This window comes from Podospora pseudoanserina, chromosome 2, assembly GCF_035222485.1.
Source record: "Podospora pseudoanserina strain CBS 124.78 chromosome 2, whole genome shotgun sequence".
Taxonomy (NCBI): domain Eukaryota; kingdom Fungi; phylum Ascomycota; class Sordariomycetes; order Sordariales; family Podosporaceae; genus Podospora; species Podospora pseudoanserina.
This window is the reverse complement of record NC_085921.1, coordinates 3,543,092-3,567,788: the sequence shown is the minus strand read 5'-3', so window position 1 is coordinate 3,567,788 and position 24,697 is coordinate 3,543,092. Positions and strand designations below refer to the sequence as shown.

General features: G+C 53.6%; 7 protein-coding genes across 7 annotated transcripts; 3 read left to right on the top strand and 4 right to left on the bottom strand.

The window, feature by feature from the left end:
- Positions 1–423: 423 nt before the first annotated feature.
- On the top strand, positions 424–1,039 carry QC764_209450 (uncharacterized protein; the record flags this gene model as incomplete). The annotated part of the gene is made up of 2 exons (XM_062944653.1): positions 424–466; positions 528–1,039. The coding sequence occupies 2 exons, from the start codon at positions 424–426 to the stop codon at positions 1,037–1,039; spliced, it is 555 nt and encodes a 184-aa protein (XP_062803506.1).
- A 623-nt stretch (positions 1,040–1,662) lies between these two features.
- FAR11 (Factor arrest protein 11) lies at positions 1,663–5,701 on the top strand. Its single transcript, XM_062944652.1, has 4 exons — positions 1,663–2,975; positions 3,035–4,258; positions 4,315–4,444; positions 4,504–5,701. Exons 1-4 carry the CDS (start codon positions 1,889–1,891, stop codon positions 5,555–5,557), a joined length of 3,495 nt encoding a protein of 1,164 aa, XP_062803505.1. The 5' UTR covers positions 1,663–1,888; the 3' UTR covers positions 5,558–5,701.
- A 452-nt stretch (positions 5,702–6,153) lies between these two features.
- QC764_209430 (uncharacterized protein) lies at positions 6,154–10,814 on the bottom strand. Its single transcript, XM_062944651.1, has 3 exons — positions 9,626–10,814; positions 8,900–9,546; positions 6,154–8,793 (listed from the first exon to the last, which is right to left on the bottom strand). Exons 2-3 carry the CDS (start codon positions 9,046–9,048, stop codon positions 6,741–6,743), a joined length of 2,202 nt encoding a protein of 733 aa, XP_062803504.1. The 5' UTR covers positions 9,049–9,546; positions 9,626–10,814; the 3' UTR covers positions 6,154–6,740.
- Positions 10,815–12,235: 1,421 nt separating this feature from the next.
- RIT1 (tRNA A64-2'-O-ribosylphosphate transferase) lies at positions 12,236–15,916 on the top strand. The gene is made up of 4 exons (XM_062944650.1): positions 12,236–13,066; positions 13,190–13,224; positions 13,293–14,729; positions 14,802–15,916. The coding sequence occupies exons 1-3, from the start codon at positions 12,732–12,734 to the stop codon at positions 14,312–14,314; spliced, it is 1,392 nt and encodes a 463-aa protein (XP_062803502.1). The 5' UTR covers positions 12,236–12,731; the 3' UTR covers positions 14,315–14,729; positions 14,802–15,916.
- QC764_209410 (uncharacterized protein) lies at positions 14,340–15,896 on the bottom strand. The gene is made up of 2 exons (XM_062944649.1): positions 15,206–15,896; positions 14,340–15,146 (listed from the first exon to the last, which is right to left on the bottom strand). The coding sequence occupies exons 1-2, from the start codon at positions 15,218–15,220 to the stop codon at positions 14,415–14,417; spliced, it is 747 nt and encodes a 248-aa protein (XP_062803503.1). The 5' UTR covers positions 15,221–15,896; the 3' UTR covers positions 14,340–14,414.
- A 567-nt stretch (positions 15,917–16,483) lies between the features above and the next one.
- On the bottom strand, positions 16,484–19,513 carry SIS1 (Molecular chaperone (DnaJ superfamily)). Its single transcript, XM_062944648.1, has 4 exons — positions 19,423–19,513; positions 18,260–19,269; positions 17,255–17,978; positions 16,484–17,187 (listed from the first exon to the last, which is right to left on the bottom strand). Exons 2-4 carry the CDS (start codon positions 18,337–18,339, stop codon positions 16,894–16,896), a joined length of 1,098 nt encoding a protein of 365 aa, XP_062803501.1. The 5' UTR covers positions 18,340–19,269; positions 19,423–19,513; the 3' UTR covers positions 16,484–16,893.
- An 815-nt stretch (positions 19,514–20,328) lies between these two features.
- On the bottom strand, positions 20,329–23,364 carry QC764_209390 (uncharacterized protein; the record flags this gene model as incomplete). The annotated part of the gene is made up of 1 exon (XM_062944647.1): positions 20,329–23,364. The coding sequence occupies one exon, from the start codon at positions 23,362–23,364 to the stop codon at positions 20,329–20,331; it is 3,036 nt and encodes a 1,011-aa protein (XP_062803500.1).
- Between the last annotated feature and the right edge of the window lie 1,333 nt (positions 23,365–24,697).

The following is a 24,697-nucleotide window of genomic DNA, read 5'->3' as shown; positions in this document are numbered from 1 at the left end:
TCACTTCTCCATCAACTGTCTGCTCACTTTCGCGACCTTCATCCCCAACATCAACCGTTCGCTTGGCGACCAAAGCGACCACTTTTCGCAACCTCCTCGTTAGCAAAGCTATATTCTGAACAGCGCATCACGACAGTCCAATACTTCGTGTCTCTGTCTTGCAGCCTCTTCGCGCGACAATCCGTCTCAAGCAACTTGAACCATCTTATCTCGCGCGCAAACCTCATCGAGAACCTCGCCAGCACAAGTAGCAACTCGCAACTCGCAACTCGCAACTCGCAACTCGCAACTCGCAACTCGCAACTCGCAACTCGCAACTCGCAACTCGCAACTCGCAACGGTCAAGCACGCATCTGCGGTTCACCCCTCAAGAATCATTCAAGCATCGCTCAAATTACCTCCCCCATCGATCAAACACGCACAATGACTTACGTCGACGATACCAACACTCGGCAAGCCGCTGATGGTCCGTGACTAATCCCCGTCAAACGTAAGGGCCGAACCACCTTTCTAACATGATTTTTCAGCTGCTTCAAAGTTTGTCAACTGGTACTACAGCCAAATCAATGAGGGAAAGGGCGTCAGCCAGTCCTACGTGACCAACAATGACACCTACAAGAACGCTGGCCACCCCCCTGCCGACATCTGCGTCAACGGCCTAGTCTGCCCCACCCCAGAAGACTGGGAGAAGATTCTTGCCCAGCAGCGCGAAGCCCCCAAAGCCACCAACGACAAGAAACACGTCAGCTACGTCGTCGACACCTTTGATGCGCACGTCATCAACGCCGATTACCGCTTTGGCGCCGCTCAGAACCTGATCGATATTCACGGGCCTAACGACGGCGTGAGGATGATGATCATGGTCAATGTCTCTGGTACGGTCTACTTCGGAGTCAGCAAGAGGAGCAACGAGGAGTACTCGGTCAAGCAGCATTTCAACGATGTGTTTATTCTGGTGCCGAACTGGGATTCGCTGGCCAAGCAGTCGAAGTATGGGAAGAGGTTTCTGATTGCTAGCCAGACGTACAGGGCTTACTAGAATTGAGTTCTGGGCGCGAGGTTGAGGGCTTTCGAGGGTGGTGGCTAAAGGGCGATCAGAGACTGGTGGAGCAAGGGCAAGATTTCCGTTTCAGGATTGGGGGTTGGGAGTGCTTTTGGCAAAGGCATGAACAGCTGATGATGAAGGATACAGACAATAAAGAGCTGTAAGTGGGGCGTCTGGGAAGCGAGAGCGGAGGAAGTAAAGCGTGGAGGATCAAACATGGATGGAACGGTAGAAGGGAGATAATCGGCTTCTAGGGATACTTGGGAAGGGAGATTTTATGTGAGAAGGAAAGATTGGGATCATTGAGAGGGACATGCATAGCGGAATAAGGAAGCGTTCGGGTTTTTGTTCTCTTTGGCACTACTGTTCCTTTTGATTTTTTGTCTTATATGATTGTGTTGGCGTCACGGGAAAAAGAAAAGGGTATACCACGTTGCGGAGTTGAGGATTGTTTGAAAGATGCTCTATAATAAAAAATTGCATCCTTTTCTGCTGATGAATATCAATGAAGTTGATGTGAACAAGGGACCATGCAGTGTCCCACTTTTGATTAGATTGTAAATGACCCACTTCCCGCCATTAGTACACCAACACTCTGGGTCCTGCCGCCCAAGGCTGAACATGAAGAGCTTCCCTCCTCGTCCGACGTCAACGTTCCGTGACACGAAATCAAAAGATTATTTGTACTTTCAACACCTCCGACGAAACTAGATTACGCAGCCATTTCAAAACACTCGCTATTATTCAATTAATCCCCCACGAAAAATGACAGTACTCCTCGCAACTTCTTGACCGCCGAACCATTCATAGCTTTTGTGGGGAGCTTCCAGACGAAACGATATCATGAACTCACTCTGGCCATCCCGTGCCTCGAGCGCTACGAATGACGCATCCAAGAAAGGAAAAGAAGCATCGCAGCCACCTGCAGCTGAGCCACCAGCTCAGAAAACAGGAGTCGACCAAGATGGCACGGTCGACGCCAGCGCTGCTGGCCCCGCCAACACATCAAAACCACCCCCTCCTCCTCCCACATCCCTGGCCAAACGCCCCCTCCTCGTCCGTAACCAACAGCCCTCAGCACCTTCCATTCCCCCAGCTGTCCCCTCTGTCCCCGCACCACCGATTCCAAACACAGCTAACAGCAACGAGACCAATGATGCCTCTCAACCGCAGCAGCAGCAGGGTCAACAATCCCAGCAGCAGCAACAACAAAATGTCTCACCAAACGACTCCCTTTCGTTGGCACAACTTAGACGAATTGTGAACGACTTCCCCAACAGAGAACCGATAGCCTACGACTACGAATACACCGACATGGGCCCCCTCGAGGAGGAAATCGACGAGTGGTTCATGTATAATTTCTGGCAGTGGGTTAGGTTGAACGCTGCGAACAGGGCTTTTCACACGGCGTGGGGGAAGTACTTTGCCTCGCCCGAGTCTTCACCTACAGAAAGCCAGGCTCAGCCCCCGCCGGGATGGGATGAGGTGGATGTTTCGAAACGAAAGGAGTTTATCACGAGTATTTTGGGGCATATCAAGCCGTTGAGCGATGATCAAGACGATAGGATGGTCAGAGGGGAGGCGATTGGGGCGGTGGTGTATCTTGTTCTGGGGCGGTGGACGGAGACGGTGACTGTTAGGAAGGTGGGGATGCTGAATGGGGTTGTGGAGGGGAAGTGCAAGAGTGCGGCTACGAAGGTGCAGTTGGATGCTATGAAGGAGGGGGTGAGGGTGTTGGCGGAGTGTGGAGGGGTGGAGGTGATGTGGGATGCGCTGAGAGGGGCCTTTGAGCCGTTTTGGGCGGATGAGCCGCCGCAGAGTTTGCAGATGCAGGCGGAGGAGCTGATTCATTTGATGACGGTCATGTATGTCGTTATTCAGGTCACTCTGGAGGATTCGGAAGGGATGGAGGAGGTCAGGCCGAGGTTGCGTAAGTGCACCTTTTTTCTTGGTGAAGAAAAGGGAGACTGGTTGCTAACATGTTTGCAGTTGCCTTGAACCCCAACCTGGTGGACTTTCTCATGCTGGCGACGGCAAAGCTGAGGTGGGATGAGGCTGGGATTTTGCCACAGACTCAGATCTTCCTCTTGTTTTGGAAGTCAATATTGCTGGTGTTTGGTGGTATGAAGGAGCTTGCAGAGACGAAGAAGGCGACAAGCGAGAGGGAGATCAACGAAAAAGACATGGAACTGATTACGGCCTCGCCGTTGGACTACCACGTATTCCGACAGGAGATTACATCAAAATACCCAGCATACGTCCCGCCTCAGCCAGCAATCCCATTGGAAGCAGAGCACACATCATTACTACCTCACTTACCCAGTCACCCACCCCGAAACACCGCCCAAACTGGGATTATCTCCGGTCCTCCTAACCAGACGGGAGGAGGATCGATCCTTAACCAGCCCGTTCATATTGCGACACCAGCGCCATCACCACCTCCGAGCCCGGCAGCCGGTGGTAAGGGCGCAAAGAAACAAAACTACCAAACCAACCAGAATTTCCCTTTCATGTACCCACCGCTTGACGCGACTAGTAACAGCGCAGGTGGGAAAGGAGGAGCAGGGCTCCAGGATCTGCTGGTGGGGAGGAAGTGGGAAGGCAGCGATGTGCCAGCCTCGATCATGGAAGCAGGAGAACTCTTCTCTAAGAGAGTGCGTATGACGCGGGCTACTCGGCAACTGTGGGACGAGAGAGAGAAGTTTCTGAAAGAGGGCAGGGGTGGCTGCGAGGGAGCGGATGAGGATCTCATCGATGAGCTCGACCTTGACGAGTTGACGCTTGAGGAGAAGGAGGAACTGGGCTTGGTGAAGCCAGGAGACAAAGACGGAAAGGCGTCCAGATCAGGAGCGGATTATGGCCCCAGGGAGGTTGACGACAACACGAAGCGGCGGTTGGATGCAGTTGAAGAGTTTTACAAGGAGGCGCTGCCGCAGCTCCAGTCTGCGGTTGTGGTGTTGCTGAAGCAGGTACTGGCCATTGCTAATAACATGGTTATTGCCAGTCCTAATGGGCAGCAACAGGGTGGTGGTCCACCTGCCGGCCGGGCTAATGGGCCGAGCCAGGCGCCTGGGCCTAATGGGGCCGGCGGGAAGGGACCTGATCCGGGTTCGCCCTCAGATGCAGATGTGGATGAGATGAGGAATCGGGAAATTGCTGCCAAGGCTGCCACGGGTATCCTGATCCTGTTGTTGAAGTGGCTGAAGCTCTCTCGTAAGTTCTTTGCAGGAGCGAGCATTGTGATGATAGTGTGCTGACATGGGCCTCAGACGTTCTAAAGTTCGAGTACTTGACACAGCTCCTGTTGGATTCTTGTTACATTCCGCTGGTACTCAAGTTGTTTGCTGTCCACGACGTACAGCAGGTTGTGGAAAATAAACTTGATCGTCTCGAGCATAGGTGTGTATATCTTCATTCGTCTTGGTTGGAAGTGATGGGAAGCTGATATGGTAACATAGCTTCTTCTACTTCTGCGGCTCTCGGGCTGGCGTGATACCCCATCCGGGCATGCCCAACCCTACAGCTACAGAATTCGAGGATGTCGAGGAAGTCAGTGAGGAAGAGGACGACGCGGCCCCCCCCCCCATCAAACGTCGTCGATCACCAACAACCACACCTGATCAGCAAGGAGCGTCCCAAGACGCACAGCAATCGTTTGATGCACAACAGCAACAGGCACCCCCCACGCGCCCAGAAGTTGACGAGCTCGGCTACCCCGTCAACCCTCTCCCCAGCGAGCCCATCACGGACTTTTCGCGGCGAAACTTCTTTTGCCTGATCAACTATCTACGAATCATGCAAAAGATCTGCAAGAACAAGGCCCACCGGAACTTGCTGCTGGTGCAGTACAAGTCATCCCCCATCCTCCGCAAGACCCTGAAGGTTCCCCAGCAGGAACTACGGCTGTACACCCTCAAGCTCTTCAAAAACCAAGTCCCCTACTGCGGCCGCAAGTGGCGGCAGTCAAACATGCGGGTAATCACGGCGGTTTACCTTTACTGCCGCCCAGAACTGCGAGACGAATGGCTGGCCGGCTCGGATATCGACGCAGAGGTTGAGGAAGCCCTTCCGCTCGAGCAGGCCCTGCGCAGTCTGACGCACTGGTTCAACGTGAGGAAGTACCCGGAGACGATGGCGGTTTATGACCGGGAAAAGGGGAAGAGGGTGATGATGGAGAAGATTGAGCGGTCATTCTTTATGAGGGAGATGGAGAAGCTTGATCCGGGAGGGGGATTGGGGTTGGGGTTTGGGTTTGGGGGGGATGGGTTGATGATGGGGCCGGAGATGATGATGATGGGGGATGACCAGATGGGTTATGGTTATATGATGCAGCAGGCGCAGATGCAGAGGGAGTTGCAACAGCAGCAGAGTTATCAGCAGATGATGCATGCGCATCAGCAGCAGCAGTATCAGGGACAGGGGCAGGGACAGCAGCAGCAGCAGCAGCAGAGTGGAGGGTGGGAGGGGGAGGGGGGACAACCCGGACAGGGGCAGGCTTGGGGGATGTCTTAGGGGAGAAAGAGTGTGTATAGGCGGATGATGGGGTCAGATGATGGGTAGTTCCTAGGCTGTCAGCGGTAGCTTTTTGATGGAAGAAGAGCGACTAATTTGATGGGATTCATCATCAACTTTGATCCAATATTATAGTTGTGCCGGTCGATAAATGGTAAAGCAAACGATCCAAGGCATGTCATATAACTATGTGGAAGGAGGGGGTGGGTTGGGAGCAAAAAGCTCACCTGCTTACCAGCTCGACCATTTGGCCGGTGCCGCTGTGGCGGGAGTGGAGCCGGGAAGGAATCTATATGTCGCGGTTGCTCCTGCCCTTGTTGCTCAGGATGTAGAAGAGATAAGGTGAGGAAGGAGTGACTGCGGTAGACAAATAGCAGATCCCTTCCCTCACATCTGTCTGCCCAGACCTGGAGGAAAGCTCATCCCAAGTTGTTTCCTCATGAAAAGAGGCCGGCCACATTAAGATTCCCCCTTCCTGCCTTATTATTGAATGTTTCCTTCTAAAAACCCACCAAGGAGTTGTTAGAAATGCAGCCAAAAAAAAGGGAAGGCTTCACGCGCCTGACGGGCATTTCCCTTTCCCTCAAGACAGACACGAAGAGTTCAATCACGGCCAAAGCAATCTAATTTGATCAAGATGGGTTGGTTTATTTAAATATCTTGCTCCTTCCAAGCGAAAAAAGACTAGAGCATCGTCGTTCTGTTTTCCCATCCCGTCCCGCCAACTTCTTCAGATACCAGCTCTTCCAAAATGAACGGATTTGCTGGGAGACACACAACAGCAGTTCCCTGGCGATTTGTCTAACCCTCCTTGCCTCCAACACCAAACAACTATTCAACATTGGCTGTACAGAACGCCACCAAGTCAAGCTAGATAGGCAAAACAAAACAAAACACCCAAAATACACGCAAGGTCGTGAGATCCAATTGCTCGACCCATGCTCTCCTGTGTACCGTTTTCTGGAACCCCCCGTTTCCGTTTTCGTTCCCGCCCCCTTTTCCCCCATCACATACATGAAAAAATATCGTTTCAACAATGCGACAAGAAGCGAAACGAAAAAAAAAAAGAAAAGAAAAGAAAAAAAAGACCTCCTCTGTACAAGACTAGAGAGCACTTGTCCGGGTATATGAGAAAGTCGAGATATTCAAGAAGAGAAAGCAAAAAGATAAACCCAAAATTCCATCACCACGTAATCCTCGTCACTTTCGTCCTCAAATCCGGTGTCCCCAGTCTGAGGTTTCGCGAGCCCAGTTGTATCGTAGCCGATCGGTCACGCAGGCTGAACTCGACTGCCCTGACCATGACGCGCTTCTCTGCCGGCACAATCTTTTTCGGTATCTGCACCGACAAAACACTGGGTGAAAGCGACGACTGTCGTGCATATCCATTCTGACTAGGCGGGCTGTCTGTGTACTCGAACCCAGGTTGAGGGCTGAGGCTCGATCGGCCTCCGCTGTATGTCGCAGAAGGCGGCGGCGTCAAAGAACTGCCGCTTGTCGACGGACGGGGCGAGTACAGCTGTACAGGGCTCGAACCGGTGGGGGACGGAGCAAAATCACTGGGGGCAAACAAACCCTCTTCCTCTACCTCGGCGATCCACATCCCAATGCGTGCCGTAAGCTCGCTGTCCCACATGCCTTCTCTCCTGGCGCTGCTCCTCAGGAGCTGAATGGCCTGCCGTCGAAGGATGGGGTCACGGCACTTGGTCGCCACCACATACAACGGCGGAACGATACCCAGATCCGCGCTGAAGCTGGGCTTGATATGGCGTGCGGCGTATTCGTGGCCTCCAAAGATATCGGGTTCGCATCGGCTTTGGTGGTAACAGAATCTCTGATCTGGGCAACGCTTGGCTGCCGCTCTTCTTTCCTCGTCACCAACAACTTCCAGAGCGAGATCCACAATGTGCTTGAAATCCGGCGTGAACTTGTCAAAGTGCAGCTCGCTGTCGGAAAATGTCATCATAAACAGAATACTACTCATGATCTGATGCATCTTCACTGCAGCAATGCATGCTTTTTCCTGGCTGCTCACGCCCGGTGCCGTTCTGGACTGAAGGATGTGTTCGAATGCATGAGCCCAGTCATCCATTTCCTTTTTGAAGCCCATACCGCGCTGCGCCAGCGTAGTTGGAAGGATGCCCATGACACCGTGTTGAGCCTCAACAAACATGGTCTCGGTGAAGCGGAAGATGCGCTCGACAAGGCGATCCCATACGATACGAGCTTCCTGCACAGTTGAGAATCGCTCTGGGACGGGACCTTGGTCAGTTGAAATGGGCGAGCCGCCCTCAGAGCCCGGTGAGCTGGGGTCTTGGGCAGCCGCGGTCAGGCGGACGACATAGGGTTGTGGAAAATGGAAAGCCATGTCGTAGGATTTTGCTTGAATGGCTAGTCGAGTGAACATCTGAATGAGCTCTTCCTCCACCGGCTCCTCAGGCTTGGGTAAGAATGCCCGTCTCCGTTCCTGGCGGAGCTTCTCCAACAGTCGAAGCCCATTTTGGATTTGGACAATAGCTTGCTGGTGGTCGCCAACAAACGAGTCAAAGCATGCCAACAGCACGCTCGCCATCAATCTCGTCCTGTTGGAGGACTCTGCTGAATCGGCCTTGATTAGCGCGCTCAGAGCGTTGGCGTACTGCCTGAAAGCCATCTCCCAGTGCCTCCTGGCACTATCATAGGGGCTGGCGTTTGAACTTGGTGACCCCGGCGGTGACTCGTTTGTTTTATCTAGAGTTTTGTACAAGGCTCCGAGAGCAACAACCGCATGCCGAATGGCGGATGCGCCATGGCATTCCTGCAGGACGCTTCGTGCCCAGAAGGCAGAGTCGAAGAAGCCCGAGAGTTCACTTGCCGTCCGCTCACGGAACAGCTGGAAATAGAGTCCTTCTTCGGCGGTGAATGGGAGATTTATCGAGACGTTAATCGGCAAAACGGGCATGGTTGGCATTGTTGGCATCATGAACGCTTGAGGTGTTACTGGTGTAAGGGGGCTTGTGGTCCGCTTGAGCTGTTTGGCCACCCGTCGTGGGTGAGGCTGCAGTTGAAGAGCATCGCGAACGGGTGGGGGAGCGGCCGCAACGGCACCGGCACCGGCAATTGGTTTTGGTGCAATTCTGATTTCTTCAAACGGTCTGGCGCTGCGCGGAGGAGGAGGGTATCCGGAACAAATCTTTTTTGATCTCACGCAGTTGTAGCATTCTGGTCGAAGTTCGTCGCATTTGATCCTTCGTTGTCTGTGGAGAACAGGGGTCAGCGCCACCAACCAACAGACACAACAATATGCATCACCGGGAAGTTTGAAGCTCGTTGGCGGGATGACAGCGGGAGGATGTCCCTTACTTGCAGTTGTTACACCCCGTCTTGACCTTGGGTTTGCTTGTTCTCGCGCGCTTTGGCTTTTGCCCATCACCACCACCACCACCACCACCATTCGAAGCGCCATTTCCAGCTGGCGCAAAGACAGCGTGGACTGGCATCAGAGAAGCCATCGCGCTTGGCTTGTCAGAATCCTTGGGGCGCGTTGAGCTGTCACCTCTTGTAAATTACCTACACTGCCCACGTTGTTGTTCGATTGGCGGAGCCCTTGGTATAAGTCGTTCGGGCCGGCCCTTGATCGATGGAGTAAACAGGGAAGCTTGAGTTCAGACGGTGTTTGTATGGAGACAGGGAAGCCCCAGCTTTGCAGTCAACAATAAAACAAAGTGAAGGTGAGTGTGCAAGAGGAGAAATGGTCGAGCACCAGGGGAAAAGGGATTAATGTTGGAGGTCAGCTCAAGGGCGCATCATTTCTGCTGGAAACGTCTTGTCGTGGAGACAGGCGGGCACAGCTTTGCTGCAAGACAGAACCTGAGCAAGGGGGTTGAGGGGGAAGGTGGGCGAGGCTCGTTAATATGGGATATGAATGATACCTGCAGGCGACTACGGCTCGTTCAGGCCGCCGTTCAGCCCACTTTTTCTTGTCGTTCAGGGCATGCGGGCGGCCCGGGCTAGTGTCTGTCTCAGCGCCCAGGGTACCCTGCCGCTTCTCGCAAGGGGGGAGGGCTAGACTAAGGTAAAGGTAGGTACTGATATGTACCATGCATATTGCATCTCGATGATTTCCTTTCGCACATCGATCTTGGAAAGTCCGAGAGAAACCAGTGCGTCAGTCCTATCGAGTGCTCTGAGCGAGGGCAAATAAGGCAAAGAATAGTAATAATGCCGACTTGTGTCCGCTGAACTCCAGCTAGTCTGCGTGGCAAGCCGTCACACGGCTGCGATGCTCAACTCTATCGTCTCACCTTGGTGGCTAACGTCTGAGTTCGGGATTGGCTGGCGCGGGTGTAATTGATTGCCGAAATAATCATCAGTGACGGTTCTCCGTTTATTACGTGACGGAATGTTTTGGAACAAGTCTTCCTCGATGGGAAGGAGCTCTGCCTGGAATTGGGGTCGAATGCAGACGCTCTGGACCCCACCCGTTACCTTACCCTTCGACATCAGTATTGCATCAAGACAGCTGCACCGCGCCTCCACCAAAATCCCACGGGGTACGGGGGGACAGACGACGACGGTGATGACGCAGCGACCTCGTGCCACCAAAACAATACTGCCGTCCTCCCTCACCATCACCCATTTGGGAACTTTCGCGTGTCCTCCATTTGTCAGAGACGGTCCTTCTCCATTGACACTAGGTCTAGAGCCATCGTGTCCCGATTCACCACATACGTTATACCGCCAGCTCGAACCTTTGCGCCGCTGGCTTGCTTGTCAAGCCTTGCTTTTCAGCCTGTCTTTTTAACAAAACGCCGGTGCGTTGACCCGAACCAGATACCGGCCGATATCATGGAGATAGGAACATGCCGTTGGAGGGGAAGGCGGAGAGGGATGGATGGCGGGGTCGACGAGCACGGTCCATACCTGCGTGGTACCTCTATGTTAAAGAAGAGCTTGCCCCTCCATTTCAGCCCTATGAGCAAGCCAACAACGCCCATGGTTGGGGCCGCCTTTGATGGTACCAATTGGCCGTAACCAACAACCACCAGCCGGTCGATCGATGCATGGCCATCCTGTCAAGACATTGAAAAATGACAATGACGGGCATTGGACAATCCTTGATGCAGAGCCGAGTGGCTTCTGCAAGTCGCGAGTTCAGCCCTACGCAGACGTGCGATTCATGCGTCGACTCTTGCTTGATATCAAGGTCTCAGACTCATCCTCGTCGGACTTCATCTGAGCCACTCGATCTCCTATCATGAGGACCCCTTTCAGTCGGGTGCGGGGGATATTTGCGCCGTCTGGTCCTCGAAAGTTGTGTCCCGATTTGGCAAGTCATATCAACATGTCGTCGGAGAGTTCCGGGGGTCGAGTCTCGTGAGATGCCATTCGCTGGCTGACTGGGAGAGTGAGACTTGAGACGGACCAGGTTATGCCGAGCCTCGAATCTCAGAATGCTCAAAGGCAGGGTTAATCCAGATGGCGTCGATATCTCCCCGCAAAATGAAGTCACTGGTGCTCTTCAAACGGCTGGCTGCCTCAGTCTGAGATGCTGCGCCACATCTTCCAAGTGTGGAGGTGGCATTGCTGATTTGGGGAAGATTTTTCCATGATGTGGGTGGTGTGGGAGCGGTGAGCCCTCCCACTGGTTTTTTTTTTTGGAGAATAGCCATGAGGGCACATCCCGCGCCATGTGCCTTCGGGGGCGGCCAATACACTCCGTACTCACAAATTTCAGAATTATCAAGCTAGCCATCAATATCCCTCGTTCGTATCTTTCTCAAACTAAGAAGGGATTGGCATAAGCTTGACCACCGAAGAATGGTGGCCAAGAAGCGGGAAGTTTGCTTTTCTTCCTGTCGGTCTCTGCAAGGTGCTGTCCATTGCATTTCGGCCCCTCTTCCCCAAGCCGACTCTGGAATCCGTTCTCAGATGTGGGGCAGGCTGTGCAAACATTCTGCCACCGAACGAACGGGGCCGTGCAAGCAGGTCCGTTATCTTGTTCGGAGCCGGTCTGCGGTTGTGCAGACGAGCGGTGAGGCCAAAGGCCGGCGATCCTCCGTGTATCCCCGGGTAAATAGAGGAAAGACACCCGTTCGTATATCCGCCCATGCTTTGATCTGACGACTAAGCTGCTTGCTAGGCGATATGTGTGTGGCTTAGACCTCAGTCACCATTCTCTCAGTCCGAACTATCTCAGCAGGTCCTTATCTCCCCTGCTTGACCAAAATCGCTTCCCCATAGTCCAAGGAAAGATCCATTCCAGGCCCATGGGTTGTGTAAAATCACACAATGATAAGCGGCAGCCGGGTCCCGAATCATACTTGGCCAGCTCTGGGACGTGACTGGCCGCAGCTGGTTGAATCCTTCGAGTTCAAAACACACCACTGGTAGCCAGTCAGATCGCGGGGCCAGGTTTTGGGGTTTGCCCAGAGTTTTGAGCAAGCGTTTCTCGATGTTGCGCTGCTCCGTGTCCCCAACAATCCCACGTTTCAAACTCATTGCCTGACAAATGTGTAAATATGGGTTTCTCTTAGTGTTTCTTGTAAGTTATATCGTTGTTCTGACATTATTGACAACGAGATGATATTTTTGGCGCCAGAACCAAGAACTAGGCATCTGGTCGGTGACCCCGATGGTTCACCTCGGTAAGTCTCGATCTTTGGCTGCTGCCGATGGCCTCGGGAGGCCACCATGCCTATTTGATGACCGAAGAAGCTTGGAAGCCTTCGATCGTGCAACGTAGCTAGCGGGCCGTTGTGTGCAACGGTCCTATTATCGGCCGATTGAATCTGATATACCCTCTACCGCGAGGCTACTCTCTGTGGTCGTCATGAACAATATCCTGGAATTTGATCCGGCATACGCGGCCTGTGCTATTGTCAAGCATCAGGTCTACTCACCGGTTGTTATTCATTCTCAACCGTGAGCAATCTCGCACCTCGGACTCGAAGTGAAGAGCGGAACCTGGAAAAAGAAATGGAATGTTCCCCAGTTTATCTTCAGCCCTACGAGACAACGCTAACCGTCCCCGCTAAACGTGGAATTTTTAGCGCACCACGACGGCCCAACCACAGCACCCCTTTCAAGCCCTGCGGGGGACGATCAAATCTGGTATCATCTTTGAGCTTCATTCCCTTTCGAGGTAATTTTATGAGAGCCACAACGCCAACAGCCCGGACAGGATTCTTCCATCATGGCTACAGCAACCCCCACGCTGGCCGAGGTGATATTCCCCGAGCAGGCCAACCACAACTTTTCACGCATTCTCGGAGACCTCAAGCGCTCCAACCTTTCCATCACAAACCGGCTCAGATCGATCCAACACGACGCCTCTTTTGTCGAGAGTGTCGCCGATGCGTTGCAGCTGCCGTTGATCGCGAATGAGCGCTGCGGGAGCTGGTATATCGATCCGGCCAGGAAGACAGCCTCTGCTTACTTCAAGAGCACAGATGGGCATACCGGCCAGTGGAAGTTTAGCACGAGGAGGATAAATCTGCATTTGCTGGGTGTAGCTGGGGAACATAATGGGTATGAATGTCTATCATGTATTTTTTTTTTAATCATCATGCGGCTACCCGTCCACGTTTACCAGCCAACCGAACTCGTCGGTTTGGGGGCTCATGAACTAATCCAACGGCTACCTACCTGCAGGTGCATCATTGTTGACTCTACCCGGCGAGGCAAACGTGAGTTTTGTTTCCATCCTTTGCAACCATCCACTCGCTGAAACAAAGTCTGACAACACCCTGATCAGGACACCCAGACGCTCTAAGCAAAACAATCCCAACCTGGTGTGCAGTCCTCAACCGGGCCCTCTTCCCAGACATCCCCTCCTCACACACCCTACACGTCCCACCAAACGCAGTCTCGGACTCGGAAGCCAGTCAAATCTCAGCCCGGCTCCCGGACTTTGTCGAGTCTTTTCGCTCGCTCAAAATCGACCTCGCACCTCTCCGGGCCCAGCTGAAGAAACCGCTCCGCCCGTTCTGGATAACCCAGGACGACGCCCTCGACCTTGCATTCTCCGAGGACTTCCACCCAGTAGTCTGCTGCACCAGCTCCCGGAGAGTCACCGGAACAGAGCTAGGTGAGGGCGGGTACATCCAGGGAGCAGGAGACGACACGGAGAACTGGGCGCTGGGTCTGACGGCGCAGATTTGGTGGAAGCACAAGGATGAGTTAGTCTCCACACCAGAGAGTGACCTCCCCGAGCTTATCGAGAGGCTCGTGGCCGAGGAAGGGCCCGCCGGTGATTCCGCCGGGCAAGTGAGAAGAGTTGCTCCGGGGATCTATGTAGGCACTCTCGAAGCGGCTGACGCTCAACTTGCGACCCCGGGGACGTGTGTAGTCAGCTTGCCGCCCAAGACAACCCCTCAGGATTCTTGGGTCAAGTCGCCTTCTCATATTGAGGTTGGGTTGGGGAAGAGCAAGGCTGCCAGTAGGCTGTTGAGAGATGCTCTGCCAAAGATCTGTGAGTTCGCATCTCGTTTTCTGTGCGAGACAAAACCAGACGAGGAAGGCACAGTGCCTGAGAAGAGGTTCGTTATACTCTGCGGGTCAGGAAAAGATCTCTCGGTAGGCGTCGCTCTAGCTCTCTACTGCTGGTGTTTTGACGCCGAGGGAAACATCCGGTCAGCAAGTGACCAAAGGGAGTCTTTCACCAAGACTGCCATCCGGGTCAAGCTAGGGCACATCATGAACACAGTCCCCGACGCCAACCCCGGCAGAGCCACCCTCCAAAGCGTAAACAGTTACTTGATGGACTGGCGAAAGTGAACAAATTTATCATCAGCTAAAGCTCCCTGTATCTCTCTAGACCTGCATCATCTATCCTCTAACCCACCCCTCTATCTTTCTGCTCCACATGTCGTCCACTCTAAAGCTCGCCCTTCTGAATCCTCTCCAACACCCCCTCAAACTCACTCCAATCCCTCATCACCACCACCGCCCCCGCCTCAGTCAATACCTGTGTCATGTGCTCCTTCTCCTCCTCCGGATAAGGCCCAACATACCCCACCACCTTAATTCCCGCCCTCGTCCCGCTCAACGTCCCCGACTTGCTGTCCTCAACAGCAATACACTCCTCCGCCCTCTTCCCCATGACCTTGATCGCATGTAGATAAATCGCCGGATCAGGCTTGCTCGTCGGCACCGGCAGGCTCGTCGCCGCACTATAAACATCCTCCCCAAAGTACTTATCCTGCCCAACCTTTTCCACACTCGCCTTTACCCTCCTCAAGGCACTCGAGCTAACAACAGCAAGCTTATATTTCCCCTCCTTTGCGAGCTTCTCCAACACCGCATCAACCCCGACGCAGGGGACGAGTTTCTCCTTTAGCTTGGCGATGACGACGTCTTCCTCGCGGCGGACGTAGTCGTCGAGCTCGGCGTCGGTCATGGAGAAGTTGTAGCGCTTCTGGAGGGAGACCATCATGCCGCGGAAGTTTTGGCCGACGAATTCTGTGATGAGGGAGGGGCCGGTGAAGGGCTGGGGGAGGGGGACGGATTTGGTGGTGGCGATTTCGTTGATTAGGTCGGCGCAGCCTTCGAAGGCTAGGTCTTCGGATAGGACTAGGGTGTTGTCGCAGTCGAGGAGGATGGTTGTTATCTGGGGGGAGGGGGGTTAGCTACCGTGAGAATGGGGGGGTGGGCGGGGGAAAGGAATACCTTTTGGGAAGACATTTTGACGGTTGTTTGGGTGGTAGTGGTTGGAGCGGGGGAAAAAAAGTGAGGTTATTCAGAGTGGACAGAGAGGGTTCGTCTGAGAGTGATTGGGGTTGTTGTTTGTTCGGGAAAGATTCGGCCGAGAGCTTATCAGACAGAGAGTCTAATAATCCACAGGACGGGCAACAAGTTAAAAGACGTAGGTGGCAGGTACACTTGGCTGGCTGGAAGAAGCTTATCTCCCTCTACTTTCCAATTTGACTTTCGAGAAAGATGAAGAAGAAGAAGCGAAAAACCTCCCGAGGGGGAAAGCACGTGTTCTTTTTATTTCCCAGAATCTAGGTATTCCGCTCAGTTGGACCCCTTTCCACCCAATCCTTGGCCCCCCTCCTGGAATAGCAGCACGCGGTCTTCCCCTCTCGCATTCTGGAAGCAGAATCAGAACCAATTCAATTGAAACCAACAAACGAGGGGCAGAGTTCAATTCGCGGGCCGTTACGGTTGAACCACCCTACCCCTCTGTCGATCATGTCGTCATAGTGGCCCTTGCCCAGACCGATTCATCCCTGGAAAATTGGGCCGAAACAGGGGACCTTTTCTCTCGGCCAAGATATCGTGGGTGCGCTAAATTTGGGGGTATCCTCACGCTGGGGGTGTAGATTCCGATCTGGTGGTTGATGGGGATTGTAAATAGCTGTCATAAGAAAAGAAAGCCATGATTGATGATGCTGAACTCAATTGTTATGTCTTTTCAAATAAAATTCTACCACAAGAACTGAGAGCTTCACAGGTGAGGAGGGAGGTTCTTGGAAGGGTCCTGCTCGGATCTCACCAAGCCCCTCACCAAGACCAACCCGCCCCCTCCCCCAACCACCCACACCACACATCTCACATCCTCCGGTACGTGGATGCCTCTTGAGCAAATCGCGGAAGATATTCAGAATATTCAGGGTTCCCAATCCCAATTCCCCTTCCCAGATCCCAACTATCTCGCTCACCTCATGCCTCCTCGGCTCTTACCTAATCCATCACCCAATGCCAACTCCAATGACCAATATCACGTCAACTTACACGTGTAAACAAACCACCGGCCCATTGGAGTCTATCTCACTGGGATCACCGGTTACCAGATCCTGAAACTCTTGGAACACTGCAAAATATATTAACGCCTCTGCAGGTTAAACACCGCCGCTTTGCCGACCTGGCACAACGTTTTAACCTCCAAAAACGCCGCACCCATCCAGCCAACCAACAGCAGCATATCTAGCAAGGACAGACTTGATAACATTGTATTATTCCCCTCTCCACCACGAGCAAAGAATATCTACCTATTATCCTCCTCCCCTTCTTCTTCTCCTTATCCACACTGATTCAATGTATGTATCCACCACGCCCAACCTAAAACCTCCCCATGATATCAATTTGCTCTCTCTTGACCACCACACCCCCACCAACAACACCACCACCAACCAACCAGCCTTCCTGTACATACAAATGCCAAATTGGGTTGCTCGTGTGAAAGCCATAAAAATAAAAACACACAAGACATAAAACAAGACACACTTGACTCGAAAAAAAAAAATCACCCAAACGCCCCATATCATGATGTAATGATCATATGTGCTGTTGACCGAGATGTAGTGTGAATCCCAAAGAGCCAGTCTCAGAGATTTGCTTTTTGTGTGTCAAAATCACAAAATCTCCTTCAACTTTGCCTTTTGCGTTGGCGTCAACGTCATGGGAAACTTGACGTTATATCTAACGATAAAATTGCCGCGCTGGCCGGGCTTCTTCGAGATTGGCATACCCAGTCCGGGGTAGGTATCCGAGCTGCCGGGTTGCGTCGGGCCGGCCTTGTCAATGTTGAGGTTCTTGCCCTCAATCGTCGTCACTTGCCGCTTCCAGCCCGTCAAGGCTTCCTTGAGATCCAGGTCGATCGTGTGAACGATGTCGTCGCCCTCACGGGCAAAAAGCGGATGGGGTTTCTGTGCACGACATGTTAGCAAATACTCATCCTTGTTCTGATAGTCTCGTAAACGGTGCTCGACTTACCTCCTCAACAATAAACACCAAATCCTGCTGCCCACCCTCCTCCTGATCACCGACACCCTTAAACCTAATCTTGCTCCCCTTCTTGAGACCAGGCTTGATGGGCACCTCCAGCACCGTATCCGTCGTTATCCGCTTCCCAGTCTCATCAAAAGTCTTGCGCTTAATCTTCATCTTCTTGGTCACGCCATTGAAGAGATCCTCCAACGAAAGCGGCAGCGGCCTCTCCACCGTGGTCACCTCTGGCGTCGGCTGCCTGGCCCTCATGCTTTCAGATCCAAAAGACCCCCTAGGCCCGCGTGACCTGCCAGCAGAAGCACCCCTCGTAGCACCAAACAGGATATCCTCGAACGGATCGCCGCCACCACTGCTCTCGCGGAAGGTGTTCCGGAAGAGGTCGTTCGGATCGCTAAAGTTGAAGCCGTACGAGAAGCGCGTGCCGCCACCACCGCCGCCGCCGCCGCCAGCTGCGTTCGAAAAGAAGGAAGCAAAGCCCTCGGGCATACCGCCAGCGCCGGCTCCAGCAAATGGGTTCGGGCCTGGTCCAGGTCCAGCATCCGGAGGCGGGGCACCACCACGCAAAAGCACCTCGAGGCCGAACTGGTCGTAGAGCTTTCGCTTTTCTGGGTCAGAGAGGATTTCGTAGGCCTGGCCACACTCCTTGAAGCGCTCGGCAGCGTCCGGGTTGTCCTTGTTCTTGTCGGGGTGCCATTTTAGAGCGGCTTTCCTGCGAGGGGGTGTTAGCTTATATCATTTACCAAAGTATAGACCGGCTGCGTGGGCATGGGCCACAACTGTTTCGTGTTTCGTCAAGGCAGATGAGCAAACACCGCAAGACAACAAAGAAGGTAGAACGACAGCGGCAGCAGAAGCAGACATCCGCACTCTCAATGAGTGTCAGAAGCAACTTCTGAGCCCATCCGTGCGGGTAGCTGCCTTCATGACCTGAAACTGTGGCAAAAGGTGGTGGGGGAGGAGCAGGGAAGCGGTGTGAGGAGGGAAGCTCACCGGTAGGCCTTCTTAATCTCGTCTGCATTTGCGGTGGGGGATATACCCAGGAGGTCGTAGAGTTTAGTCTCTTTGACCATTTTTGGTGATTTATGTGGTTGTCGGTGCGGTTATATCGGTTGGCAAGATGGAGTGACGATGGTGATGTTTGTTGTTGCGGGAAAGAGATGTAGGCTTGGGGGGGAACGGGGGGTTGGTCGGGGAAATAGGTACTGGCGCAAAAGGGAAGAGACTCCTGATGAGTTGGGTTGCAGGAAATGCTTTCTTGCGTGCAGCTGAATGGAGTAAATAGAGTGGGTGAAAGTGGGTGAAAGGGCTAGACTGCTGGTTCGCTCGCTGCACGGGTCGCTAGTTGCAGCTAGAATGGATGAGCTGTAACACTCGTCGAGGGGGGGAAAGTTGGTTGATCTCGCGTGGTCAACAAAGAAGCGGAGGGGTCTTTCTTTCTTTGCGAAGCAGTTCCGTCGAGGTCGAAATGGATTATGTTACAAGGAAGAAGCCAAAAATACTTCACTGGGTCGAACAAACGTTCAATGAGGCTATCACAAAGAAACTTAGGGAGGAGAGAAGGCACAGAAAAACCGGGAAGGACAAAGGCCAGTAAGTAAGGAAATGCCTTGGCGGGGAGGGAAGCTGTGGTGTGCACCTGGCCGGAGTGGCTGCGACGTGGGCAGGATGTGGGCAGGAGGTTGTAGAACATTCGATGGTGAGCCTATCGGCTTCCGAGAATGCGCTCAAGACCAGTGACGCAGCTCATACGCAGTGCCTGCCCGCTCCACAAGCAGCCAGGCCAACCAGCCAGCACAATCAACACCGGCCACACCAGCCTTGCTTTTTAAACGATAGGATGAGAAAGGTAGATTCTAGAAGTACATATAGCGACCCTTCTCGCCAGTTCAAGCACCCTCTATACGGGGACAATTAGCTATCACATATAACAACAACTGGGGGCCCTCCATCCTGCTGGCAGGTCTCTCCGCTTCCCCGCACCGTCATAAGTAGCTCAGACCCTGTTATCAATAGCGGAGCGGTCAGCAGCAGATGACGATATCGGCAAGCAAGCAATTGACAAGCGGGGGGTGGCTTTCTGCACGAGCCGCAAACTGATCCGACCATATTATCGGGAGAGTGCCCCCAATATCACCTCACCTCACCTCACTCACCCCTAGACGCATAATATCACTGCCGAAAGTAGTGTATAGTTGGTTGACATGAGCAGTTAGAAAGGTTTTGGGAAAAGTGAACGATGCTTCCAGAGTTGGGTTAAAGGGGCCAGTTAATAGAATACAGCAGCTATCGCGAGTTTGTAGAGCGATATGATGATCGCGTGGGGGTTCGGGTTCCTCTCTCATTACATGTAATCACAAACATTTACATTGCAAAGATCAACACATCACGCACGGTAGTTTTAATACTACTCTCATTGTCAATTAAGTCAACCTAACCTAACCTATCTCTTATCCGCCCTTTTTTCAAAAAATGCCCAGGTCTAACAGGCCTAAAAGTGTAACCACAACTCCCCACCCCATCCTATAGCACCAGCAATGCTCCATGAGCCAAATGCATGTCCAAAAATAAAAAACGGAAAGTAAACAGGGTATTGATAGCAACCTAAAAGAAAAAAACAAATAGACCTTTATGCAAAACAATGCAAGAATGATAAAACCTGACAGGCAAGGAAATTAAAACAAAGGGAAAAGAGATAAATCAGCAGACACAAACAACTCCTCCACGGGTGTGGGTGTGTGGGTGAGAGAGCCCATGGCTCATTCCAGAGTCTGAAACCCCTTCCGTCCACCGCCGCAAATGCTATTGTTTTTCGTAGTCGTGTCGTGAACCCCTCCCTCCCTTTATATCCATCCATCCATCATTCAATAAAAAAACACCATGTCCATCATCGTGTGATGCCCCCCCCCCCCTTTCCTGGTGCCCGTTTCTTGACTCCACTCCATCATACCATATGATGCAACCCCCAATCCATGACAATAGTTATCCATAAACCAGCAACCCGGCGACTTATCCTAGTACGCCTTCCTTTCCCCCCCTTCGCATTATCCTTTAAAGATATTTCAAAGCCCACCCGGCTTCCTAAACAGCCTCTTCGTCGCCCCAACCTTCCCCAGCTCCCCAAATCTGCTCTCCAAATCCGGAGCCCCAGAGGGATAAGCAGGCAACATCTTCTCACCACTGGCAAGCCTAACCTTCTGCTTCATGCTCTCAACCCACTGCTTGCTCTCCTCGCTCATCTCAATCTGCTTCGCCCTCGGCCCCGCCATCCCAAGCACAACCTCCTCCTCCTTATCCTTCTCCCCAGCCTGAGGCCAGCTCAACCTAGAACTCGACCTCGATCCACCAGTCGAAGGCGTGTTGCTGCGATTGCCTGGCCCCGTCACCGTTGCCAGTGGCGTCTCACTCCCGACAGCTGCGCTGGATCTTCTCACCTTGCGCACCTTGAGTTGACCCAGTGAGTCGTCATTCCTGGTCGCGTGGGAGGACATCGGTCTGTGGGAAGATGCTGGTCTGCTGGGAGGTGTCGACCCGAGGGTGCCGTCGCCGCGCATGGCCATGGCGGTGGCAGATCTGGGAATGTCCTTCACTTCCACCTTGCTTGCCTCGGCCACGGCGGATCGTCGGCCGTGATGGCTGGCATATTCTTTGAGGTATTCGCCCAAATCTGCCCAGCCACCGCCTACTCGGACCATAACGCGCTCTCCGTGCTCGCCGACACATCTTATGAAGAGCTTGATGGGTGCTTCGCCGTTGGAACGGGACAGGTGGTAGAGTTTGATTTCCGGGTTGCCAGGCTTGGGCCGTTGCCGCGGAGTGCGGCCAAGAGCGGGTGCAAGAGTGAAAGAAGGGGTGCCAGCTCGCGAGCCGTTGGATCTCAGGGACATGTTGGAAACACTGCGTTTGAGGTTAGGGTTGGACATCTTCTTGCGTGCCGTAGGCATCTTGAAGTCGGGTGGGTTGAGGTTGATCGGCGGCAGTACTGAGGTCAACCGGATCTTAGCTGGGACCGATTGAAGAATGTCGCTAATCTGCTGCTGAAGCTTCTCATCTGGGCCGTTGGCCTTGTCAGGGGTATTGGGCTGTGTTGGAACCTCATCATCATACAACGAGGAATGGTTATAGTTTGGCGTCTTGGGAGAGCTCGAGATGCTGGGCAGATGTCGGATCATGGGCTCCTCGTTGAAGCTAACCGACATGGATCTATTAGCCACGCGGTTAAGAGCTGGTGGAGAGCTCGGTGATCGGTAACTCTCGGCGGGGCTTCTGGCAAGATCAACGTCGCGCCGCCGAGGGCGCTCAGGGGTACCTTGGTCGAGGCTGTCGCTCGAGAAATCCATGAACCTAGCCAAGCTGGCCTCATGGACCACCGTTCCGGAATCGCTTGCTCTCCTGGAACGGGGCAATACCGGCAGATCCGGCTGCGGCACGAAGTCATCCGAGCCATCCGTCAGTTCGTACTCGTCCTCGGAGTGGTACGACGGGGTCCCTGTCGTGTCTAGTCCGCTCGTACCGTCGAGCACGTCCGAAACACGGTCCTGCTCAGAAGAGGAACCAGCCAAGCCAGTCGATTCCTTCTTCTTCTCTTCCTCTAGACCATCAAAAGATACCAGGTGATCATTTCCGTCAAACCGAGACCATTTTCGGGTCCCGTCGAGACTTGAACGGATGGGGTTGGTGTCGTATTCCTCGGCTGGTTCGTGGACCTTGATGGCTGGCCAATCAGGTCGGTCAAATTTGATGGGCAGGCCCAGTCGCTTGCTGAGGTCCTGTGGCGCGTTGTTGATGCCGTCTTGTGAGCGCGGCTCCGATTTTGTTGGTTCTTCTGGCATACCAAACAAAGGGAAATACTCTCGCCGTGATGAGGCAGAACTGTTGAACCCTTCAGAGATGCTGTTCTCTTCCCCCTCAACAACCACCGGCTCAGCAATGTCTGTGGCCGCCTTGCTCTCTGGCGTTGGGGGAGGAATGGGACTCTTGTCTCCAGAAGCGACCCGCCGGGTCTTTAGCTCAGGTGTCGTCCGCGCAAGCTCTGCCAGCTCAGCTTCTCTAATCTTCTGCTCGCATGCAACAGTCCACTCGCCATACTCATGCTCCAACGAGTCCACCCGGTCAATCCATTCCTCAGGAAGTGTGTCCAGCTGCCCTTCAAGCAGGTCCAGCATGGCATCCAAGTCCCGGCCGGTTCTGGCGACCTTGCGCTCGAGCACCGTCTTCATCACTTCGTGCTCCTTCTGGGAAAGAACCGTGACTCCATTAGTGCCTGAGGGGGGTCCGTTCGAGCTGGCAGTATCAGCAGCATCCGTCTTCGTAGACTTGACACCAATCGCGTGCCACCCAGACTGAAGCGCCACTTCGGCATCAGCAAGCGACTTCAAAAAGACGGGAATCCTGCGCAAAACAAGCAGGCGAAATGTCCAGATGCTCAGCAACCTGGTGAGCTTGGAGATATTCGGCAGCGCTTGCATGAGGGTGGCCGTGAGCAGCGCCGTGAGATCGTCCATCCTTGCCAAGGTGGAGAGGGCAGATGAGACGGAACGGCCCGAGTCCAACAACGGGGTCCCCGGTCTAGAGAGCGGCATGATGTGGTTGTGTAGCACCTGCGTCTTGATCTCCTCAATGTCGAGTTTCTCCAGACCCTGGTTGATCTCGTCAATGCGCTTCTCGTACCGGACCACCTGAGAGACCTCGAGGCTGCCAATGTACATCTGGTCGTCTTCGTCCGCCTGGTCAATTCCATTGGAAACTCTCCTCCTCTTTGCCATTGGCATCTCAAATCCGGCAGAACCTCCTCCCTTGGGCCATGGCCAGCTGGAAAGGTCTTCGAGCCAATCCGCAATGTTGCTCGAGGCAATGGCGGCCCGCATGGCAAAGGCCTGTTCGAAGGGTGTCGCGGCATCGATGGATGTTTTGAGGGAACCTGAGGGGTTCTGGAAAGCTTCGACGGCAGCTCGTGGTGTCAGGTTCAGAAGCAAATCGTCGGTTGTCCGTGGTCCGCCGGCGGTCGTCGCGTGGTGTTCTGGAATTGTGCCGAGCTGGCGTCCCCGCGGTGCCGCGTAGTGGTGTTGAGCAGCCGTCATGGGCGGTGGGTCATCCATGGCTGCTGCTGCTGTTTGGTGTTGTTCTTCTTCGTCGTTGTCGGTGTAGTTGTCGTCGGTCTGTCGTGGTGTCGGTCGAGCTTCTTCTTCTTCTTCTTCGTTTTCTTCTTGTATATTCGTTCAGTGGTGATCTCCGGGCAGGTCGCCGCGCGACATAATGGCCCTCCTATGAGCCTGGCGAGACGTTGTATGATTTCCTCTGCTCGGAGCGTCCCATAGTTTACAAAGGGTGGAAAAAGAGGCGGGGCGTTTTTGGCGGCTGCTGAAGCTCCAGAAGCTGGGGAAAGCTTGACCGCTGTGATTCGCTCTTCGTGCTGCGCCTTGCGTTCCGTTGCAGCTGCCCACAGGCACAGTCAAATGATTCGCTGAAAGGGCGACACGAACCAGGAAGAACAAGCAAAAGAAGGCCCCGATCCAACTAGAAGGCCCAGAACAAACAGGAAATCTTGGTGGCGGGCACGTGCAGATTGTAGAAAGCCCGCTCGGTGCGTTGTCCGCCAGGCGCAAAACCTTGGAGTTAGGGCGACTTGTCAAAAAAGAAGGCCAGACGCCGTATGCGATTCCGCCCAAAGCCTAATCCGAGTGGGTGGTGTCAAGAGCAGAGCCAGGCAGCGCGTCCTCCAACAAAGAGGGTCGATTCGATAAAACCGCAACACGTCAGGGCTGAGGTCGCAGAACTTGATACCCAATTGGTAATTGGGTTATTCAGGTAGAGTAAGTACTGCGATGTTGGGCAAAAGCGATACGGGTAGACAAAGGGAGTGACAGTAGAACAACGAACACAGTTCAGGTAAAACGAGCGACTGATGATTAGACTGGTGAGCGCACACACACCGAAAGGAAGGGAGAGAAAGGGACGACAAAGTGGAAAGTAGCAGAGCAGGAGTGTATTTCGAGGAACCCCGGCCTCATTTAATTGGCGGTTGGTAACACAACCCACCCAGATCTCCATCTTGGACCTCTCCAAAGTCGCCTTCTTCTGGGGATGTGATTTCGGGTAGCGGCCGGGGCGTCCGGGCTAGGCCCAAACGGACATGAGACCGACAAGGTTGGTGATGAGACACCCTTAACACGTCGCCAGCATCCTCTCGCCCTGAAGTAGATAGCAGCACCCCCGAACCGCACTAATTCCCGTCATTCATCTTCCCAGCAACGCCAACGGCAGGGGATGCACAAGCCACTGACTGATCCACACTCATTCGCTTTCCAACGACACGAGGCCGAAGCGCACACTCACAAAAAATGACGTGGGAAAATCTCCACCAAACCTCTCTTCACACGGGAACGATGTTGAGTTTTGAATCATCAACATCCACTCTTCGCCGGAGTTGTG

Excerpts from the sequence above, each read along its gene's own strand:
- FAR11 (XM_062944652.1), top strand. The coding sequence starts at position 1,889 with ATGAACTCACTCTGGCCATCCCGTGCCTCGAGCGCTACGAATGACGCA. Across the intron at positions 4,259-4,314 it reads GAAGTGGCTGAAGCTCTCTC|ACGTTCTAAAGTTCGAGTAC; the intron begins GTAAGTTCTTTG and ends CATGGGCCTCAG. Across the intron at positions 4,445-4,503 it reads CTTGATCGTCTCGAGCATAG|CTTCTTCTACTTCTGCGGCT; the intron begins GTGTGTATATCT and ends ATGGTAACATAG.
- SIS1 (XM_062944648.1), bottom strand. The coding sequence starts at position 18,339 with ATGGTCAAAGAGACTAAACTCTACGACCTCCTGGGTATATCCCCCACC. Across the intron at positions 17,979-18,259 it reads GAGATTAAGAAGGCCTACCG|GAAAGCCGCTCTAAAATGGC; the intron begins GTGAGCTTCCCT and ends ACCCCCTCGCAG. Across the intron at positions 17,188-17,254 it reads TGGTGTTTATTGTTGAGGAG|AAACCCCATCCGCTTTTTGC; the intron begins GTAAGTCGAGCA and ends TGTCGTGCACAG.
- RIT1 (XM_062944650.1), top strand. The coding sequence starts at position 12,732 with ATGGCTACAGCAACCCCCACGCTGGCCGAGGTGATATTCCCCGAGCAG. Across the intron at positions 13,067-13,189 it reads GTAGCTGGGGAACATAATGG|GTGCATCATTGTTGACTCTA; the intron begins GTATGAATGTCT and ends ACCTACCTGCAG. Across the intron at positions 13,225-13,292 it reads CTCTACCCGGCGAGGCAAAC|GACACCCAGACGCTCTAAGC; the intron begins GTGAGTTTTGTT and ends CACCCTGATCAG.
- QC764_209430 (XM_062944651.1), bottom strand. The coding sequence starts at position 9,048 with ATGGCTTCTCTGATGCCAGTCCACGCTGTCTTTGCGCCAGCTGGAAAT. Across the intron at positions 8,794-8,899 it reads ACGGGGTGTAACAACTGCAA|ACAACGAAGGATCAAATGCG; the intron begins GTAAGGGACATC and ends TGTTCTCCACAG.